The 18990-nt window shown below is 54.1% G+C and overlaps 2 protein-coding genes across 7 annotated transcripts in view; one reads left to right on the forward strand and one right to left on the reverse strand.

Annotated features, from left to right (window-relative positions):
* The window catches only part of NDUFB11 (NADH:ubiquinone oxidoreductase subunit B11), a 477292-nt gene that overhangs the window by 22235 nt on the left and 436067 nt on the right, over nt 1-18990 (reverse strand). The window contains exon 1 of one of the 3 annotated variants that reach the window (XM_050775765.1): nt 9078-9081. The exons of the other annotated variants lie outside the window; for them this stretch is intronic. The gene's annotated coding sequence lies outside the window, so the exon portion shown is untranslated. Of the gene's footprint in view, nt 1-9077; nt 9082-18990 lie in introns of those variants that run through there. 3 annotated transcript variants of the gene reach the window in all.
* Nucleotides 1-18990, forward strand: part of RBM10 (RNA binding motif protein 10) — a 40554-nt gene that overhangs the window by 19745 nt on the left and 1819 nt on the right. The window contains exons 3-17 of one of the 4 annotated variants that reach the window (XM_050775573.1): nt 3320-3503; nt 5029-5259; nt 7105-7174; nt 8983-9056; nt 10469-10555; nt 13071-13131; nt 13286-13462; nt 13848-14008; nt 14180-14277; nt 14387-14474; nt 15182-15368; nt 15474-15613; nt 15716-15833; nt 15918-16009; nt 16138-16302. In XM_050775573.1, coding sequence (XP_050631530.1) covers nt 3320-3503; nt 5029-5259; nt 7105-7174; nt 8983-9056; nt 10469-10555; nt 13071-13131; nt 13286-13462; nt 13848-14008; nt 14180-14277; nt 14387-14474; nt 15182-15368; nt 15474-15613; nt 15716-15833; nt 15918-16009; nt 16138-16302 — 1933 coding nt within the window. The remainder of the gene's footprint in view (nt 1-3319; nt 3504-5028; nt 5260-7104; nt 7175-8982; nt 9057-10468; nt 10556-13070; nt 13132-13285; nt 13463-13847; nt 14009-14179; nt 14278-14386; nt 14475-15181; nt 15369-15473; nt 15614-15715; nt 15834-15917; nt 16010-16137; nt 16303-18990) is intronic. The other 3 variants (XM_050775574.1, XM_050775575.1, XM_050775576.1) reach the window with 3 other exon arrangements.

Raw genomic sequence — 18990 nt, forward strand, 5'->3', positions numbered from 1 at the left:
AGACCAGCCTGACCAACGTAGTGAAACCCTGTCTCTACTGAAAATACAAAAATTATCCGGGCGTGGTGGTACACGCCTATAGTCCTAGCTACTCGGGAGGCCGAGGCTGCAATGAGCCGAGATTGTGCCACTGCACTCCAGCCTGGACAACAGAGCAAAACTCGTCACCAAAAAAAAAAAAAAAGAATCGCTTGAACCTGGGAGGCAGAGGTTGCAGCGAACCGAGATTGTGCCACTGCACTCCAGCCTGGGTGACAGAGCAAGACTCCATCTCAAAAAAAAATAAAATAAAATAAAAGGATGGTTAAATGGTAAATGTATATTTTACCACAATAAAAAAAATCTAGAAAAAATATACAGAAATTAAAATTTTAAGTTTATTTTAGGCCATGTGCAGTGGCTCACGTCTGTAATCTCAGCACTTTGGGAGACTGAGGCGAGAGGATCACTTTAGTCCAAAAGTTCAAGATCATGCTGGGCAACACAGTGAGATCCTGTATCTATAAAAAATTTGAAAATTAGCTGGATGTGGTGGTGCATTCCTGTAGTCCCAGCTAGTTGGGGCTGAGATGGGAGGATTGCTTAAGCCCAGGAGGTAGAGGCTACAGTAAGCTATAGTTGCACTACTGCACTCAGCCTGGGCAGCAGACCGAGACCTTGTCATAAGTAAAATAAAGTTTATTTTAAAACAGTCTATCCAATGTAGTTTTAATTATCATCTTTCTCTTGAGATGGAGTCTCACTCTGTCATTCAGGCTGGAGTGCAGTGGTACACTCATAGCTCACTGTAACCTAGAAGTCCTAGGCTCAAGCAGTCCTCTCGCCTCAGCCTCCTGAGTAGCTGGGACTATAGATGTGCACTACCATGCCCAACTAATACGTTGTGGTGGTGATTGATGGTGGTTTTGTAAAGACGGGATCTTGCTATGTTGTCCAGGCTGGTCTTGGCCTCAAGCGATCCATCCTCCCACTTTGGCCCTGCAAAGTGCTGGGATTACAGGATGAGCCATCTCACCTAGCAAAATTTTCATCTTTCATTGTAAGTGAGATAGAGCATGTTTTCAGATACACATAGTTTATATTTTTATCTGTGAATTCTGTTCACTTCCTTTCCCCATAGTTTTTCCTAGTTTATTGTCTTTTGACTTGGTTAATGATGTTTTTTGTTTTTCTGTTTTTCTGTCCAAGCAAAAGTATTTTATTTTTATGTAGTTGAATTTAGTAATCTTTTCTTCTGTGGCTTCTGGATTTGGATTATAGGTTTCCCCATTTCAAGATTATAAAGAAATTATTCAATTATTCTATATTTTCTTCTTTTACTTTTATGATTTCATTTCTTTCTTTGTTTTTTTGTTTGTTTGTTTGTTTGTTTGTTTGTTTGTTTTAAAGACAGAGTCTTACTCTGTCATCCAGACTGGAGTTCAGTGGCTTGATCTTGGCTCACTGCCGCCTCTGCCTCCCGGGTTCAAGGGATTCTCCTGCCTCAGCCTCCCAAGTAGCTGGGATTACAGGCGCGTGTCACCACACCCGGCTAATTTTTGTATTTTTAGTAGAGATGGGGTTTCACCATGTTGGCCAGGCTGATCTCGAATTCCTGACCACAAGTGACCTGCCCACCTCAGCCTCCCAGAGTGCCGCCCACGCCTGGCCTGTGGTTTCATTTCTTATATTTAAATCTTTGATCTGTTTGAAATATATCCTGGTATATATGTGAAATATAGTCATAATATCTTGCACATGTCTAGGTATTTAACCTTTTTGATGAATTGTACTTGGGACCTTTCTATTTTCTGAACAGTGGTTACATTAATTTGTACCCAGCATCCTTACTGATTTATTATTTATAACAGTTTTTTCAGTTGATTCTCTTAGGCTTTGCAGGTATATTCTCTTATCATTTACAAATAATGGTAATTTTACCTTCTTCTTTCCAGCTTTTAACCTTTTTTCTTCCTTCCCTGTTTAATTGTTTTAGCTAGTGTCTTTAGAATAATGTTAAGAATGCTGTTGATAACGGACATTCTCATGTTGTTCCCAACCAGAATTGGAATCCTGTTAGTATAGTAGCATTCTTCTATGTCATCTAGTTTTTTCTATTTTAAGTAAACATATATTGGTTGCTTTTAGAATGCTTTTTTAGTCATTATTTGTTCAAAATAATTGTTGAGCGCCTACTGAGTGCTAGGGAATATGGCAGTGAGCCAAGGTCCCCTCATTTCCTGGAGCCCATATTCTAGTAATTTTTTAACTCATCAAAGAAACACAGATTAGGCCATGCACAGTGGTGGAGGCCTGTAATCCCAGCACTTTGAAGGCTGAGGTGGGTGGATCACTTAAGCCCAGGAATTTGAGACCAACCTGGCAATGTGGTAAAACCCCATCTCTACAAAAAATACAAAAATGAGCTGGGTGTGGTGGCACGTGCCTGTGGTCCCAGCTACTCAGGAGGCTGAGTTGGGAGGATGGCTTGAGTCTGGGAAGTTGAGGCTGCAGTGAGCCCTGATCATGCCACTGCCCTCCAGCCTGGGCACCAGTGCCAGATCCATTCTCAAAAAAAGAGAAAAGAAAAATGCAGATGAAATCAGCTTTGAGATAATTATTTTACAGTTATTGCGGTAGGAGAAATTTTAATGAAAGAGCTGCTAGTGTCGGCAAGGTGACAGTGAAGCAGGGGTAGGGGACGTGGTGCAAGACAGGGAGGAGGGCCCTCACCCTTGGGGATCCTGCAAACTGCATGGGACCTTGGTGAGCATTTTGGTGTTTGATCCTGAGACTGAGGGGGAACCACTGAAGGGACTGAGATGGGTTTGAGTGGCTTTGCCTTAGAGAGCACTCATATTTGGGATTTGGGATGTAGAGACTGAACTGGGGAGGGCCAGGTAGAAGTGAGGAGACCAGCCAGGCCACAACCAAGGTGCTCATGAGAGAAGCCAGCGGCATGGACCGGAGAGTGACATAAGACCAGAGAGAGGCGGGTTGCACTTCAGAGATGTGGAGTAGATATTTAGGAATCCCTGTTCAGGGGCAGGCCTGAGGGCTTCCAAAGAATAGAGTAGAGGGAGGGAAAATGAAAGTTTACAGGGGAGAAACCTGGCAGACATTGCCTTAACCAGATGACCAAGGTTAACATCACCAGAGCTAAGTCATGGTGGTAGCATGTACTTCCTTATCTGATAGGATCAGAAGGGCACCTCACTTCTGTTGTATGCTCCTCCAAAACAACGAAACCCTATAACCATGAGAACACATCACCTGGGCCTCTTGCACCTTTTAGAAAGGGCAACCTTCTGATCCCTCCCCATCCTTCTTCCTCCACTAGTGGTGGTCGTGGTGACAGGACTGGGCGCTATGGAGCCACTGACCGCTCGCAGGATGATGGTGGGGAGAACCGCAGCCGAGACCACGACTACCGGGACATGGACTACCGTTCATATCCCCGCGAGTACGGCAGCCAGGAGGGCAAGCACGACTATGACGACTCATCTGAGGAGCAGAGTGCGGAGGTGAGGAGGGGCGAGCTGCGCCAGGCCTGACTGGGATGGGCTCCCGAGGGCCCTCTGTGTCTGGCTGCAGCACCGTGTGCAGGCGGCTCTCCACTCCCATGCCTTCAGACTGTGCTCGGTGGCTTTGCCTCACCTGGAGGGCCTGTTCCCACTCCCCTCTCTGAGGGCTCCTCTCCCAACCTGGGTCTCCCTGGCTTCCACATGCTTGGCTCTGTACTTCTGAGGGCCCCTGGCCACCACTCTTTCCTTCTCCCTGTTGTTCAGTTCGGGCCCATGGCCCACTGTGAACCCTATACTGCCCACTCCCAGCCAACTTGAGCACTTGAAGAGCCTCTTCCGTGGGACCCGGCGTCTGGGGTTGGGAGGACAACCAGGGGAATGCAGACTACCAAGCTGAGGAGCTCTGGGAGGCCAGCCATGGACATTCCCAGTGGTGACAGAGCCCCTAGACAGAAGGGAAGGATACTTCTGGAAAAGCCAGTGCCATGTTGGGTAGTTCACCCTAGCCTAAGGGATGAGGCATGATGTTTACACCATCAGGAGCCCCTACCCGAGGGGAACAAACAGGCTTGCCTTAGGGGAATCCCAGTTGGAGGGGCAGTCAGGGCCCTGGTCCACACGAGCAGGCAGCTCTCCTGTCCAGCAGGCTGGGAAGGGTGTTCTTGCAAGCCCAGCCCTAGAGGGCAGGCTGTGAGCTGCCCACTGCCCTCTGGAGGGTCCAGGGCGAAAACTCCTTTGGTGGACTGCCTGGCTTCTCCAGTGGCAGCTGTCAAGCTGTGCCCAGACGTCTCCAGGAGCACTGGGCCCTGGCCAGGGTAAGAATGGAGCACCAAGTTATCTGGCGCTTCCCCACTGTGGGTAGGAGGGCTTTGGCCCGAGGCCTGGTCTGCTTAGTCCTGGAATAGATGAATGGGCAACAACCCAGAGCCCAACAGCCATACCATTTTGAGCGTGGTGTGTGGTGGAGGACTGGCCAAGGCTGAGGATCAGGGACTGAGGAGGAAGTGTCTGCAGCCCTCACACCACCTCTACCAGCTCTTGCTGGCTGGCTCTGGCTGAGATCTGAAGCTGTTCTTATGCCCCTAGCTTAGTTGCAGGGTGGAACCATAGGAGACACACAGCCTTCGGTGGTACAGTGAGCAATTGAGCACACCCCCTGAGCTGGCCAGAGAGGAGGGGGAAATCAAGGGTGGGGTCTGGTGTGCTGACCCCAGGCCGTCTTGCCTCAAGGAGGTTTAAGCTGTGTTTTGTCAGCTACCTTTGAGAGATCCCCCCCAACACCAATACTGCCACCTACCTCTCCCCACCCCCTGAAGGCAGTCCCCAAAAGGACCCCATGGAGAATTTCCAGCCCCAGAAGGATTGCAGGCCAGGGCCTGCCCACCCTGCCTGCCTGAGCCTTTAGCCGGAGCCCGCACATCCCTGGCTTTCAGAGCCTGCCTGCCTCACAGAGCCAGCGGCCAGCTCCTAGGCCTGCCCAGACTGACTGCCCGTCTGGTGTCACTCATCTCATTCTGTCGGCCAGGATTCCTACGAGGCCTCCCCGGGCTCCGAGACTCAGCGTAGGCGGCGGCGGCGGCACAGGCACAGCCCCACCGGCCCGCCGGGCTTCCCCCGAGACGGCGACTATCGGGACCAGGACTATCGGACCGAGCAAGGGGAGGAGGATGAGGAGGAGGAGGATGAGGAGGAGGAGGAGAAGGCCAGTAACATCGTCATGCTGAGGATGCTGCCACAGGCAGCCACTGAGGATGACGTACGTGCCCCCCATGGCCCCGGGCAGGAGGCCAGGCTGGGTCTCCTCCAGGGCCCTCAACTTTTCCCCACCCCTCCCTCACCCGCAACCTCAGTGCCTTTCATCCCTTCTCCCCCTCCAGCTACTATCCCCCAGCACTGATCCGTCCTCTGTGGGCAGGTCCCATTGGCCCCCCGGTCTGGAGGGAGGAGTGTCAGAGAGGCCGGCTTGGCCAAGGGGCAGCGGCTGTGGGTATCCGGCAGTGGTGGGTTTGGGCGGGAGAAGAGCAGTCCTGCACATTCCACTGGTCGTCCAGCCATTTTGCATGTGTGCATCAAGGGCCAGATACTCACCGGGCCAGTGCTGGCTATTGCTGGTAGCAGAGATGACACTGGGGCCCTGCAACCATTGGGGGAGGGGTGGGATTTTCTGAAATTTCCTTCTCCTTTTTCCCCATCCTCTTTTGTCAGCAGCCTGGCCTGGCCTCAGAGCCTTGGGTGGCTGTTAACAGCCTCCCCGCCTGCCTCCCTTTCCTCGCGTTTCCTTTTCATACATACTTCTCATGACAGCCACACTGAAGCCCCATGAGGCCTACCAGAATAACTTCCAAGAATAGTCTCCCTGATCCTGGTCCTTCTTAGTCCACTCCGCCGCCCCTCACCCCCCCACCCCCATGAATTCTCTGAAATTCCCTCACCCCCTAGCCCTCCTCTGAAATCTGCTAGCTGCTCATTTTGTAGCAGAGAAAATCCCACTTGTGTATTTGAGGGTTTCTAAGGTCTGGCCCACCTGCCCTGTCCAGGGTCAGACAGTAGCTGGTTGCTGACATTTGTTGAGAATGTATCTCAGGATGGGCCATGTGTTAGGTGTGATTCAGTCCCCATGGCATCCCAACAGGGAAGGTACTGAGTGGGAATGTGACTTGCCTGAGGTCTTACAGCCAGTGAATGGTGGAGTGGAGCTGGAGTCTGAACCCAGGCAGCTGGACCCCAGAGCGCACTTTTTGCTGCTTCCTCAGCCTTCCCTGAGTTTGGAGTCCTGATAAGCTCTTCTGTGTGTTTTTCCTTTTCATCCTGTGTATGGGTGTGTGTAAGTCTAATCTCCTGTCTTGTTTAACCTGGTGGGGAAACTGACGCCCAGAGACATGAAGACTCCTTCCCAAGAATGGTTGGCATAGGCTCCTGGTCCTCTGTGAGAGACCTCACTGGCCTAGAGACCCTGCCTCACCTGTTCCAAATCTTGAATTGCCTCTGCAGTCTCGCTCTGGCCTACTCCATCCAGGAAGCAATCCCCAGGACTATATCTTTTTGCTTTTTGTCTCCACCCTAAGTTATTGCTGCAGTCATGGTCTAGGGTACATGGCTGGGATTTGCTCAGACTCCTGTCCTCCCCAGTTTGGCATTTATGTCATGGATCTCTTTTGACGCAAGCTGCAGGTCAGCGGGGCAGGGGCGGGGGCGTGGGTTATCCCCTTGCCAAGGGCAAGAATTACTTCCCAGGTTTCCTTACTTCGTGGCTGCCACTGAGCCCTTTGTCAGATCACCCTGCCTACCATTCTTAAATGGCTGGCTCACTTGCTTTCTTGTTCTCTGTGTCCCTGAGGGTCGTCCTGCTGCCATGCTTTACCTTGCTCTGTGCCCATTTCTTCATTTGATTCACTTTCTGCAAGTCTGGGGCTGAAAGTCAAGACTGTGAACTGGTGTGGGCCTGGGGCTGTTGTCACTCAGGGAAAAGCTGCGAAAGAGGCAGAGGAGACTGTGTGCACATCACGGATGACCCCTTGGGATCCAGAGGCCTCCAGCCAGCCTCAGGTACCCAGCGGCCCCATTGTGCTGAGCCTGCCCCACTCTGTATCTCCCCATATAGATCCGTGGCCAGCTGCAGTCCCACGGCGTGCAAGCACGGGAGGTTCGGCTGATGCGGAACAAATCTTCAGGTGAGCTTTTGTTCCCAGTGCCCTCCCCTTCCAGTGGCCAGCCTCAGCCTCGGAATCTCCCTCCTACCTCTGCCTTCTCCCCGACTCCCTCCACCACCTTCCTGCCACAGCTGGGAATGGGCAGTGTGGGGGGTGCCCTCTCTTCTCTCCCCTTCCCCACACTCTCCTCACAGCTCCAGCCAAAAGCCTCTTCAATGGGGCTGTCGGGGCAGGGGTGCAGCTCTGAGCTGAGCTGGGTGCTCCCCGGGGTCACGGCCAGGGCCAGGCTCCCAGGCATCTCCTCTCTGGGACTCTTGAGTATCTGAGATGGTAACCCCCTCCCATACACTCCCTTCCCTCTCCTTTCTTCTTCCTCTGCCCCTCACTTTCCCCTACATTTTTTGGTAACAGCCTCTGACCAGAAAGTAGCTCTGACGTGGTGGTCCCACGTGTGTGTCCCAAGGGGGAAGCAGGGGATGGCTCTTATCCAAGGACACATCCCAAGGAACAGCCAGGACTTCCTGGCCTCGCCTGTTCCCTCCCTCCCTCTTGCAGGCTGCTTGGAGCTGGCCTGAGGTTAGCAGGGTGGTGGTGGGGGGAGTTGTCTCTACAGGACCTCTGCCCAGGCTCCCCAAGGCAGGCACAGTGGGGCCTCACTCTGCCTGGGCTTCTCTCTCCATCTCTCAGTCTCTCCTCCCCACACCTCCATCTCTCTCTCTCTCTCTCTTTCTCTCTCTCTCTCCCTTTCTCCCTCTCTCTCTTTCTCTCTCTGCCCCCCCACTTATATTATTCATTCCATCCTCCTATGCATCCTAACGGTTATTCTTTTGAACATTAAGCATGCCCCCCCCAAGCCCCTCTCATCCAAGCCCTCCCCGTGTATCTGCCTCTAAAGGACATGCTATCCTGAGGCCTCAACCCTGAATCCCTTTCCTAAGCCTGGAGTCTTGGTTGCATGTAGGTCTTGCTCTGCATCACCCCAACTACACCACACATGGACAGCTTCTGGGTCTCTCTCTCCCCAAGGTGTTACAGGTGCAGACCCCTCGATGGCCCTGGGCGCTTCTCCCAGGCACCCATTGATTCTTACCTCTAAGGTCCTCCTGGCCAATCCTGGCCACCATTCTCCTTTTGTCCAGGGGAACCTGGACTGTTTGTGGCTGTAGTCTCCACCCTGTGGCCCTGAGGTGGCTCCCTAGCGAGGCCCGCCTCCCCTGCGCTGCGGTGAGGCTGAGATGAGGTCGTGTCTTTAACCACCCCTGGTTCTCAATGGGCCAAGAGCCTTCCTAGCCTCACAGAGCAGCCTGGCCCAGCTTCTCTTTTGCTCCTGTGATTCAACACCTGTTACAGGACCCCTCCTGGGTGCCCCTGGCCTCGAGCCGGGTCCGCCCTGGAGTTACGTATTGTGGCTTGTGTGGAGCCAGCAGCCTGCCCACCGTCCCCTACCTCCTTCTCTGGAGGCAGATCTCTCGTATTCTTTCCCTCCCGGCTGCTTCTCTCCGTCTCTGTCACCCCAGGCTGGCTCGGCAGGTCTGCCCGAGCCCCATCTCTTTCTCTCTTCCCAGTTGGTGTGTGTGTCTCTCCCACTACCGACCTCTGGTCTCTGTTTTTCTCCCTCCGCCTTCCCTGCCCCACCTGGCCATCTACCTTGCCCCCCACACCTGCTAGTCTTTCTCTCTCTGATTGCCTCTTTCTCTTTCTTCCTTTCTCCTCTTCCCCTTTCCCTCTCTCTGCCCCCGTCCTCTCCCCTCGGGTCCCGCCCCCGGGAACGCCGTGTGTCCAAAGCTGTTGACTAACCCACTGCGTCTGTATCTGAATGCTGTCTCCAGGTCAGAGCCGGGGCTTCGCCTTCGTCGAGTTTAGTCACTTGCAGGACGCTACACGATGGATGGAAGCCAATCAGGTTGCTTTGCCGCACTTGAACCCCCCCCCAAACAAATACTACTTTGTAATCGAGCGCTCCCCATCGCCTGATTCTTATGGACACAGTTCCCTGCCCTGTGGCCCTGTGTCCCATTCCCCCTGCCCCCTCTCTTCCCTTCCTGACCCTCACTATCTCCTCTTCCCATCTCTCGCTACCCCACTGGGCTTCCCATCCAGAGCCCACACTCACCACTGGCCCCTTCCTACCACCAGGCACTAGCGCTGCCCCTTCACCTCTCCCAGCTGACCGTTCAGAGAAACAGCTGCCAGGGTGGGTTCTTTCACCTAGCTTCCCACTCCCCCCGGGCAGGGGTGGGGGTGGGGCACCCCTCTCTGGGGTTAGCCAGAGCCAGGACCTCATTCTACCCTCAGGACCACTGGAAGTCCTGCCAGTGAGGAGCTTAGCTATTGGCACAGTCACTAGCAAGACTCATTTTGTCAGCCCCCTCCCTGCATGTGAATTTGGCCCTTTGATTTTCATGCAAGGGGACAGCACTCCTCTGTTGATCTCAAGTTCCTGTCAAGTATGATAGTTTTATCGACACCCTGGCCTCACTTCGCCGCCCCTACCCTTCCTATCACATCTCCACGCTCACAGGAGGTACTACCTCAGGCAGCTCCGTCTTCTCGGCAAGGACCCGTGCACAGTCAGCCCCCGGGGGAGCCTCTTCCCCAAGCCTGCCTCGGGATCCCAACTCAGCAGCTTTGGGACCTCCGAGACCCAAAGATCTGCCTGGACACCCACCCCTGCCCAGATCCCTGGTGTAGGGCACTGGAGAGAAGTTTCAGGGGAGGAAGGGGCAGAGGTGGTAGAATGGGGGATCCCGGCAGAGGCAGCCCTGAGGCCGTCTCCTCAGGGTCGGTAGGCTAGTGCCACGGGCCCAGGACCCAGCCATCCATGGGAAGACGGCCTCACGGCAGAAACTTCCATCTGTTCGAAATGGCTCTTTCTTTTTCCCCTTCTCCAGCACTAGCGCACCTGCGCTCTCTTTCTCTTTCTCTGCCCTCTCCCTCCCCCTCCCTGTCTCCCCTTACCCCCCAAGTGTAACCTGTGTAGTCCTGGCCCTGGGTGTGGCCTGGCAGTGTCAGGGCCGAGTGGGGGTTTCTCCCCACTGTCCGGCAAGCGTCGGTCAGCCGAACACTGTGTGCCTGGTGGTGTGTGTTCACATGTGTGCGTGCGTGTGCCCGGCAGAGCAGCAAACAGCTGCGCCCGAGAGCTGTGGCGCTTTCCCTCCCTACTTCCCTTCTTCCCTCCATCCGCTCTCCGACCTCCCTCCGCTCCCTGTCCCTCATCCATCCAGCTGAAGGGCTCGCTCACTCTCTTCTCCTGTGCTGAAACGGTGCGTGGGGCACTGCTGCCTGGGCCTCACTGTGCTCTGCTTTTTCCTGCAGCACTCCCTCAACATCCTGGGCCAGAAGGTGTCGATGCACTACAGCGACCCCAAGCCCAAGATCAATGAGGACTGGCTGTGCAATAAGGTACAGGGGCGGTGGGCAGCAGTTGTCATGGACAGAGACAGCAACACAGCAGTGGCGGCGATCCCTCCCTCCCTCCCTCTCCCACTCTTTCTCCCCCCATCTCTCCCTCTCCCCCAATCTCTCTCCTTTCCCTCCCTCCCTCTCTCTCTCATTCTCTATCCCTTGATCGCTCAGCTTGAGTAGTCACCATTCCTAGCCAGCCATATACAAATGTGTAGTGAGCGTTCACTTGATGCAGGCTCTGTCCTCCTAAAATGCAGTCTTGCCTGGAGTTCCAGTAGACTTTAAGGAAATATATACGTGGATGATGAATTAGTGACAGTGTAGGCTTGAAGTGGTGGTGTGGAGAATGTGGGCTTCAGAGCCAGACTGGCTGAAATGAGACTATCCTAGATTGGCCTTGATTTTGGCCAAGGTGCTTAGCCTCTCTTTGCCTCACTTTCCCCATCTCTAAAATGTGAATATTAATGACACCTCTCCCAAAAGGTGGTTGGGAGGATTCAGCTCTGTTAATGAGAGGGTAACACTCAGAACAGCACCTGGCCCACAGTTAACACAGTCGAATTGTTAACTAATCATGAAAGCAAAGCACAGAGTGTTCTGAGAGCCCATATCAGGTAGCTCAAGCCTGAAGGCCACTCTGACCAGGCCACGTCAAAACTGAAACTGGAGGCTATGGTTTTGTAGTCACCTCTGTCTTCCCTAAGGGGAAGTTGAGGCTCAGAGAGGTGGAACTATGGGTGAACCTTTAGCTGTGCCCTGTGCCTTGCTCCTGATCACAGGAACTTGGATGCCACAGTGGCTTCAGGTCTGCCCTGGGGCCAGCATTGTGATTCTACAGTTTGTAGAGGCCCCAACCCTCTCCCCAGGAAGTACTCTGCCTAGTCAGGGAGAGTGGCGCATCTGTTTTTTTTTTTTATAAAAAAGGCCTATCAGAGGATTGGTGCTCAACGCTTCTGGAGAGAGAAAGACAAAGTGACAGTGGAACGCCTTCCTGTATTTCCAGATAGCCTCAAAACCAGGGAATTCTCTTTTTTTTTTTTTTTTTTTTTTTTGAGACAGGATCTGGCTCTGTCACCAAGGCTAGAGTGCAGCAATCTGGGCTCACTGCAACCTCTGTCTCCAGGGCTCAAGCCATCAGCCTCCAGAGTAGCTGGGACCATAGGCGCATGCCACCATGCCCACTAATTTTTGCCTGTTTTTTTTTTGGTAGAGAGGGTTCCGTCATGTTTGCCAGGCTGGTCTTGAACTCCTGAGCTCAAGCAGTCCTCCCGCCTCGGCATCCCAAAGTGCTGGGATTACAGGCATAAGCCACCACGCCCAGCCCCAAACCAGGGAATTCTCATGAACTCCTTCCCCTCCCCTGCATCCTGTTGGCCACCAGGTCCTGTCACTTCCATCACAGAAATGCCACCTTCCCTCCCTCGCCATTCCCGCTGCTCATGCCAATCGTCACGCTCTCACCCGCTCGCTATGGAGCCCTCTCTGGTATGCCGGCCTCTTGTCCTCTTTCTCCCATGCCCTCACCTGGAACATTCCTCAAAACCACCTCTGACCACCCACGCCCATCCTCTGCTTAACCAGCCCCAGCTCAGCTTAAGCATAAGATCCTCCATTACCTAACTGACTTCCTTCCCTGGCCTTGGCTTTTGCTTCTCCCCTTACTCTCCCACACCAGTTTTGGAAAGTCCAGTGTTCCCTCCGATAACAATTCCTCCCCAGCAAGGCTTAACAAAATGAAACTTCTGGGCATCCCAGGTCAGACGTCCCTGCTTCTGTGCAGGGACTGTCCCTGCCAAGTAAGTGGCACCCCACCCCCAGCCCGTTTCCCTCCCCGAGCCCCTGCTGGATGGTCCACACAGACCGACCTGCCCCTCTTCGTGCTGCATCTGCCCCCGTGCTATTAGGCCATGAGGGCAGAGACCATGTTCTGGCCATGTGCAGCAGGACCTGGCCCGGGACTGGTGCTTAGTACCTGAGTCTGGAATAGAGATGGAATGTAGTAGAAGCTGGGTATCCAGATGCTGGAACATTCAAGGAAAATTTCTCAAGCAAAGCAGGATCCAACCCAGTCCTAGAGCTAAGAGGAGGGGTGCAGGTCTGGCCAGAGGCTACTGACTTCTAGGGCTGAAACGCTGAAAGGTTTCTGAATAGAGAAGCAAGTTTCAGGGAGAGGAACCTAATAAAGGGATTGAATACGTGAGGCGGGGAACAGTCCTGGGAGTTGGTGGCCTTAAGAAGGCAGAGGAAGGAGAGGAGGGAGTTGTTGTAACAAGGGGGGAGTTGTTCATTCCTGAGCTGAGCGGGCTGGCACAGAGAACAAATGAGAGTCTGGAAAGGGAAGATGCACAGTACTGAGAACCACATCAGAAGGTTCAGAAGGCACCTGCCACCCTTGCCTGGGGACTTTCCTTCCTGGGGCACTGCGGGGTCCCTGGGAGATCTCTGCATCCAAGTTTGGAGGGTGCAGTGGGAAATCCCTGCTCCCTCTGACGGCCTGGCCTATGCCTCACAGTGTGGCGTCCAGAACTTCAAACGCCGAGAGAAGTGCTTCAAATGTGGCGTGCCCAAGTCAGGTGAGGCCCACCTACCCCTCGCACTCCCCAGGGCGGGGCAATTGGGGAGAAGGGAAGGTGAGGGGTCTGTGCTCAAGGCTTGGTATAGGGAGGAGGGTGACCAGTCATGGAGCCTCTCCCTTATCACCAGCCTGTCTCCCACCGCCCCTGACAGAGGCAGAGCAGAAGCTGCCCCTCGGCACGAGACTGGATCAGCAGACACTGCCACTGGGTGGCCGGGAGCTGAGCCAGGGCCTGCTTCCCCTGCCGCAGCCCTACCAGGCCCAGGGAGTCCTGGCCTCCCAAGCCCTGTCACAAGGCTCAGAGCCAAGCTCAGAGAACGCCAATGACAGTGAGTCAGTTGTTCCTTCTTCCTCTGTGCCCTAGGGTGTCTGGGCTGGGCTCACCAAGACCAGAGAAATGGCAGTGAGCAGGACCTCATCCTCATGGAATCTCCACTTGGTGCGGGGATAGACATTTGATGTAGGGAGAGCAGAGGGAGTGGCAACATCCTACCTGACTTTGGGGGTGTGTCGGGAAGGTTCTCAGTAGACAGGCAGCCAGCCTGGCACCTGGACCGCCAAGCAGAGTTGATCCCGGAGGAAGCAGTGAGGGAAGCGGCAGTTGCAGAGGCATGGGGGGGTGGGGGCAGAGGAAAGGGAGCGGTGGGGGGCATTGAAGGGCAGGGCTGGCAAGAGTGCCGGGGGCGTCCTCTAACACTGGGCCCCTTCCCACAGCCATCATTTTGCGCAACCTGAACCCACACAGCACCATGGATTCCATCCTGGGGGCCCTGGCACCCTACGCAGTGCTGTCCTCCTCCAACGTGCGCGTCATAAAGGACAAGCAGACCCAACTGAACCGTGGCTTTGCCTTCATCCAGCTCTCCACCATCGTGGTGAGGGCGGCACAGTTGGGGGCCGGGCAGCCAGGGTCCCGGCCCCCAGGGTGGGGAGGAGGGTCGCTTTCCCCAGCCTCCTACCGCGGCCCCCAGCCTGGAAACCGGGCAATGGAGCCGGGGGCCTCCCCGGGCCTGACCCTTCTGTCCCTGCCTCACCTCCTCCCACAGGAGGCAGCCCAGCTGCTGCAGATCCTGCAAGCCCTGCACCCACCACTCACCATCGACGGCAAGACCATCAATGTTGAGTTTGCCAAGGGTTCTAAGAGGTCAGGGCCCCACCTATGTGCCTTCCCACCCTTCCCCTCCCCACCCTCCCACTCCCCCCCACCGCTTGGGGCCTCCCATCTCACTCCCAGTCTCTAACATCCTCCTCAGGGACATGGCCTCCAATGAAGGCAGTCGCATCAGTGCTGCCTCTGTGGCCAGCACTGCCATTGCTGCGGCCCAGTGGGCCATCTCACAGGTACTCAGACCCCTTGTGCCTTCCAGCATCCTGAGACCTGGGCTTTCTCAACCCTCCTGCACCCTCTCTGAAGCAGGAAGGCTGGCTTGCTATCCATGGATGCAAAACCCTCTCCCAGTAGCTGGCATGGCCATTCTACCTTGCTCCTGGCTCTCTAGACCCCCTGGGACATTCCCCTTCATCATCACCGTAGCTTTCTTCCCAATTGCCTCCCATGCGCTCATGTACGACGCCATTGTGCCTGGCATTCTGTTCTGTTTGGTGGGGTTTTTATTGTCCTGAATTGGTATGATATACACATATCCTTATATGTAATATATACATATATGATATACACATATCATATGTTCCCGAATAAAAATAATGTATAAGTGGTTGAGAGAAAATTGGGAGAAGAGAATAAAGAAGTGAGAAGATGGTGTCTTCCTTGGCCTGACACCCAACACACACACCACACACAGCAGAATCAGCAGAATCAGCCCTGGAACATTTTGGCGTTCGTCTGTTTTTATGTCTTGTGTTTGCCACTGGCCTATTTGTTCTCTTGTGGCCAGGCAACCCTTGCTTTCCACTTGTCTTAGGCTGCATGCTTTTCTGTCAGGTAGAAACACTAGCCCCACGTGTGGGACAGATGCTTCTAGCAGGTTCCCCACCTCCCCATCCCCACACCTTCCTGTTCTAATGAACCCCTCCCACCTGCCCTTCAGGCCTCCCAAGGTGGGGAGGGTGCCTGGGCCACCTCCGAGGAGCCGCCGGTCGACTACAGCTACTACCAACAGGATGAGGGCTATGGCAACAGCCAGGGCACAGAGTCTTCCCTCTATGCCCATGGCTACCTCAAGGGCACCAAGGGCCCTGGCATCACTGGAACCAAAGGGGACCCCACCGGAGCGGGTGAGCCCCAGCATCTCTCTCTGCAGCTGTGGTGGGGGCCAGCAGGCATAGAGTCCCCGGCCCCATTATTCACAGGCATTCTCCCTGCCCTGTCCTTCCTTACAGGTCCTGAGGCCTCCCTAGAGCCTGGGGCTGACTCTGTGTCGATGCAGGCTTTCTCTCGCGCCCAGCCTGGTGCTGCCCCTGGCATCTACCAACAATCAGCCGAGGCAAGCAGCAGCCAGGGCACTGCTGCCAACAGCCAGGTGAGTGAGCCCTGTGGGTATGTATCCCAGGGAGGCAGGCAGGTGGCAGGGGTGGCATGGGCAGACACTGAGCCCTGTTCTCCTGTCTGGCCCCATGACCAGTCGTATACCATCATGTCACCCGCTGTGCTCAAATCTGAGCTCCAGAGCCCTACCCATCCTAGTTCTGCTCTCCCACCGGCCACCAGCCCCACTGCCCAGGAATCCTACAGCCAGTACCGTGAGTACCCACAGCCTGTGGGTAGGGATGGGGAGTTCTTAATAAAGCAGGGAAGAGTGTGACCCCGCTCCCCTCACCCCCTAGCTGTTCCCGATGTCTCCACCTACCAGTACGATGAGACCTCCGGCTACTACTATGACCCCCAGACCGGCCTCTACTATGACCCCAACTCCCAGGTGATAGGGCAGCCCAGAGAGGGCAGAGAGGGATGGGGTCGGGTCAGGTCGCATCGGGGGCAGCTGGCCCTGCAGGTTCCCTTCACAAGGTCTTCCCTCACATCCCTTCTTCACTCCTCCTCCCTCAGTATTACTACAATGCTCAAAGCCAGCAGTACCTGTACTGGGATGGGGAGAGGCGGACCTATGTTCCCGCCCTGGAGCAGTCGGCCGATGGGCATAAGGAGACGGGGGCACCCTCGAAGGAGGGCAAAGAGAAGAAGGAGAAGCACAAGACCAAGACAGCTCAACAGGTGAACACCGGGGTCCAGCAGTCACTGGCTGACTGTGTGGTGTCTTCCAGCAGCGGCACTCTGTCAGCTCTCGCCCTCTCCTGCTGAGGGAGATGGCAGGCGGGTGTGGATGTGGGCGGTGACTGCTTAGCAGACCATGCTCCTGCTCCAGCTCTGCTCTTTGCTGAATGGCCTTGAGCCAGAGCAGTCTCCTCAGTGCGTGACAGGGTTGCCCAACTCCAGGAGGTGGCTTGTGCCATCCGAGTAAGCCCTGTCAGGTGTCTTCTGTCCCATGGTGGGGACCCTCACATGCTGCTGGTGGATATGTATATATATGCCAGAGAAATTCTCACAGGCCCATAAAGGGGTGGGCAGGAAAAAAGCCCTGCAGTGTTTTGTGGGAGTGGGCAAATGGAGGGCACCTCAGTGTCTGTCTGTGGAGAAAGGGTGTGACACTGTGAGTGTAGCATTTACAAGCAAGCACAAAGTGTTCCCTCAGCAACCTGGTGAATTCTAAAAATGGTGCTGTGCTGGCGGGGGAAACATGGAAATATAGAATGTGGCATTGTGTCATGCATATAAATTCAAATTATACACAGATAAACATTCCTATGCATTTTAAAATGATAAAATGGAAATGCACAACAAATGTGACAGCGTGGGTATGTGTGAGGGGGAAGAGGAGTGTCTTCATCCATTTGCTGCTCTATAACAATACCACAGACTGGGTAATTTATAAGGAAAAGAGATTGATTTGGCTCACAGTTCTGTAGGCAGGGAAGCCCAGTGGTGTTGGCATCTGGTGAGGGCCTTCTTGCTGCATCATAACATGCACAAAGGGCAAGAGAGCATGCATTAGAGCAAGAGAAAATTGGGCCAAACTCCCCCTTTTTATCTGGAACCCACTCTCAGTGATGCCATTAAATGGAGACTCAAAAGGTGGAGGGGGGCCGGGAGTGGTGGTTCACACCTGTAATCCCAGCACTTTGGGAGGCCGAGGCAGGCAGATCACCTGAGGTCAGGAGTTCGAGACCAGCCTGGCCACGTGGCGAAACCCCGTCTCTACTAAAAGTACAAAAATTAGCCGGGCATGGTGGCAGGCGCCTGTAATCCCAGCTACTCAGGAAGCTGAGGCAGGAGAATCGCTTGAACCCAGGAGGCGGAGGTTGCAGTGAGCTGAGATCATGCCATTGTACTCCAGCCTGGGCGACAAAAGCGAGATTCCTTCTCGAATCATATATATATGATTCATATATATATATATAAAGGTGGAGGAGGTGGGAGAGGGTGAAGGATGAGAAATTACTTAATGGGTATGATGTACATTATTTGGCTGATGGATGCTCTAAGAACCCTGACTTCAGCGCTATACAATCTGTGCATGTAACAAAAGCACTTGTTTATTTTATTTATTTATTTATTTATTTTTTTGAGATGGCGTTTCACTCTTACTGCCCAGGCTGGAGTGCAGTGGCGCAATCTTGGATCACTGCAGCCTCCACCTCCTGGGTTCAAGCAATTCTCCTGCTTCAGCCTCCCGAGTAGCTGGGATCACAGGCATCCGCCACCATGCCCGGCTAATTTTTTTGTAATTTTTGTAGAGACGGGGTTTCACCATGTTGACCAGGCTGGTCTCGAACTCCTGACCTCAGGTGATGTGCCCGTCTCGGCCTCCCAAAGTGCTGGGATTACAGACATGAGCCACGGCGCCCAACTACAAAAGCACTTGTTACCCCATAAACTTGGACAATTTTTTTAAAAAGCAGCCCTGATCTCTTGAGGAGGGCAGAGCCTTCATGACCTAATCACCTCTGAAAGGCCCTGCCTGTCAACACTGTTGCATTAGGGATTAAATTTATTTTTTGAGACAGAGTTTCATCCTTGTTGCCCAGGCTGGAGTGCGATGGTGCAATCTTAGTGCACTGCAACTTCTGCCTCCCAGGTTCAAGCAATTCTCCTGCCTCAGCCTTCCGAGTAGCTGGGATTACAGACATCCGCCACCACGCCCAGCTAATTTTGTACTTTTATTAATAGAGCTGGGATGTCACTATGTTAGCCAGGCTGGTCTCGAACTCCTGACCTCAAATGATCCACCCGCCTCGGCCTCCCAAAGTGCTGGGATTACAGGTGTGAGCCACCGCACCCAGCCGAGATAAAGGCTCACCTGTCAACACTGTTGCATTAGGGATTACATTTCTGACACATGAACTTTGAGGGACAAAAACCATAGCAGAGGACACAGCCAGAGAGGGGCTTGACAAGAAGCACTGGTGACTGGTGACGGAAAATAGGAACTTGTACTACTATGTCCCTCACCTTCTGCTTGTTCTGCCTCAGCTTCCCCTCATCTGCCTCCCAGATGGACCCGCCACCCTGTCCACACTGCTTCTGCCACCTCACCATTATAGACCAGTGGGGGTAGGGGCACGGGGTATGTTCAGTGATGAGGTCAGGAGTAGCCAGGTGCCGAGTGCCTTGCAGGCTGTGGTTGCTAGTGTTTGGGTTTTTTCTTGGTGTGGTGGGAGGCGAAGGAAGGGTTTTAAGGACATTGTATTTGGGGTGGGAGTGGCTTATACTTCGTAAAAGAGTGCTCTACTGGGAGAAGGGGTCAGGAGCCATAGCCCAGAGGCCAGATGAAGCCTTCTGCAGTGGTTCAGACTAGGGATAGTGGCCAGCCTGTGTTTGAGGATGCAGGGCAGTGGGTCAGCG

Source organism: Macaca thibetana, chromosome X (genome assembly GCF_024542745.1).
Source record: "Macaca thibetana thibetana isolate TM-01 chromosome X, ASM2454274v1, whole genome shotgun sequence".
NCBI lineage: Eukaryota > Metazoa > Chordata > Mammalia > Primates > Cercopithecidae > Macaca > Macaca thibetana.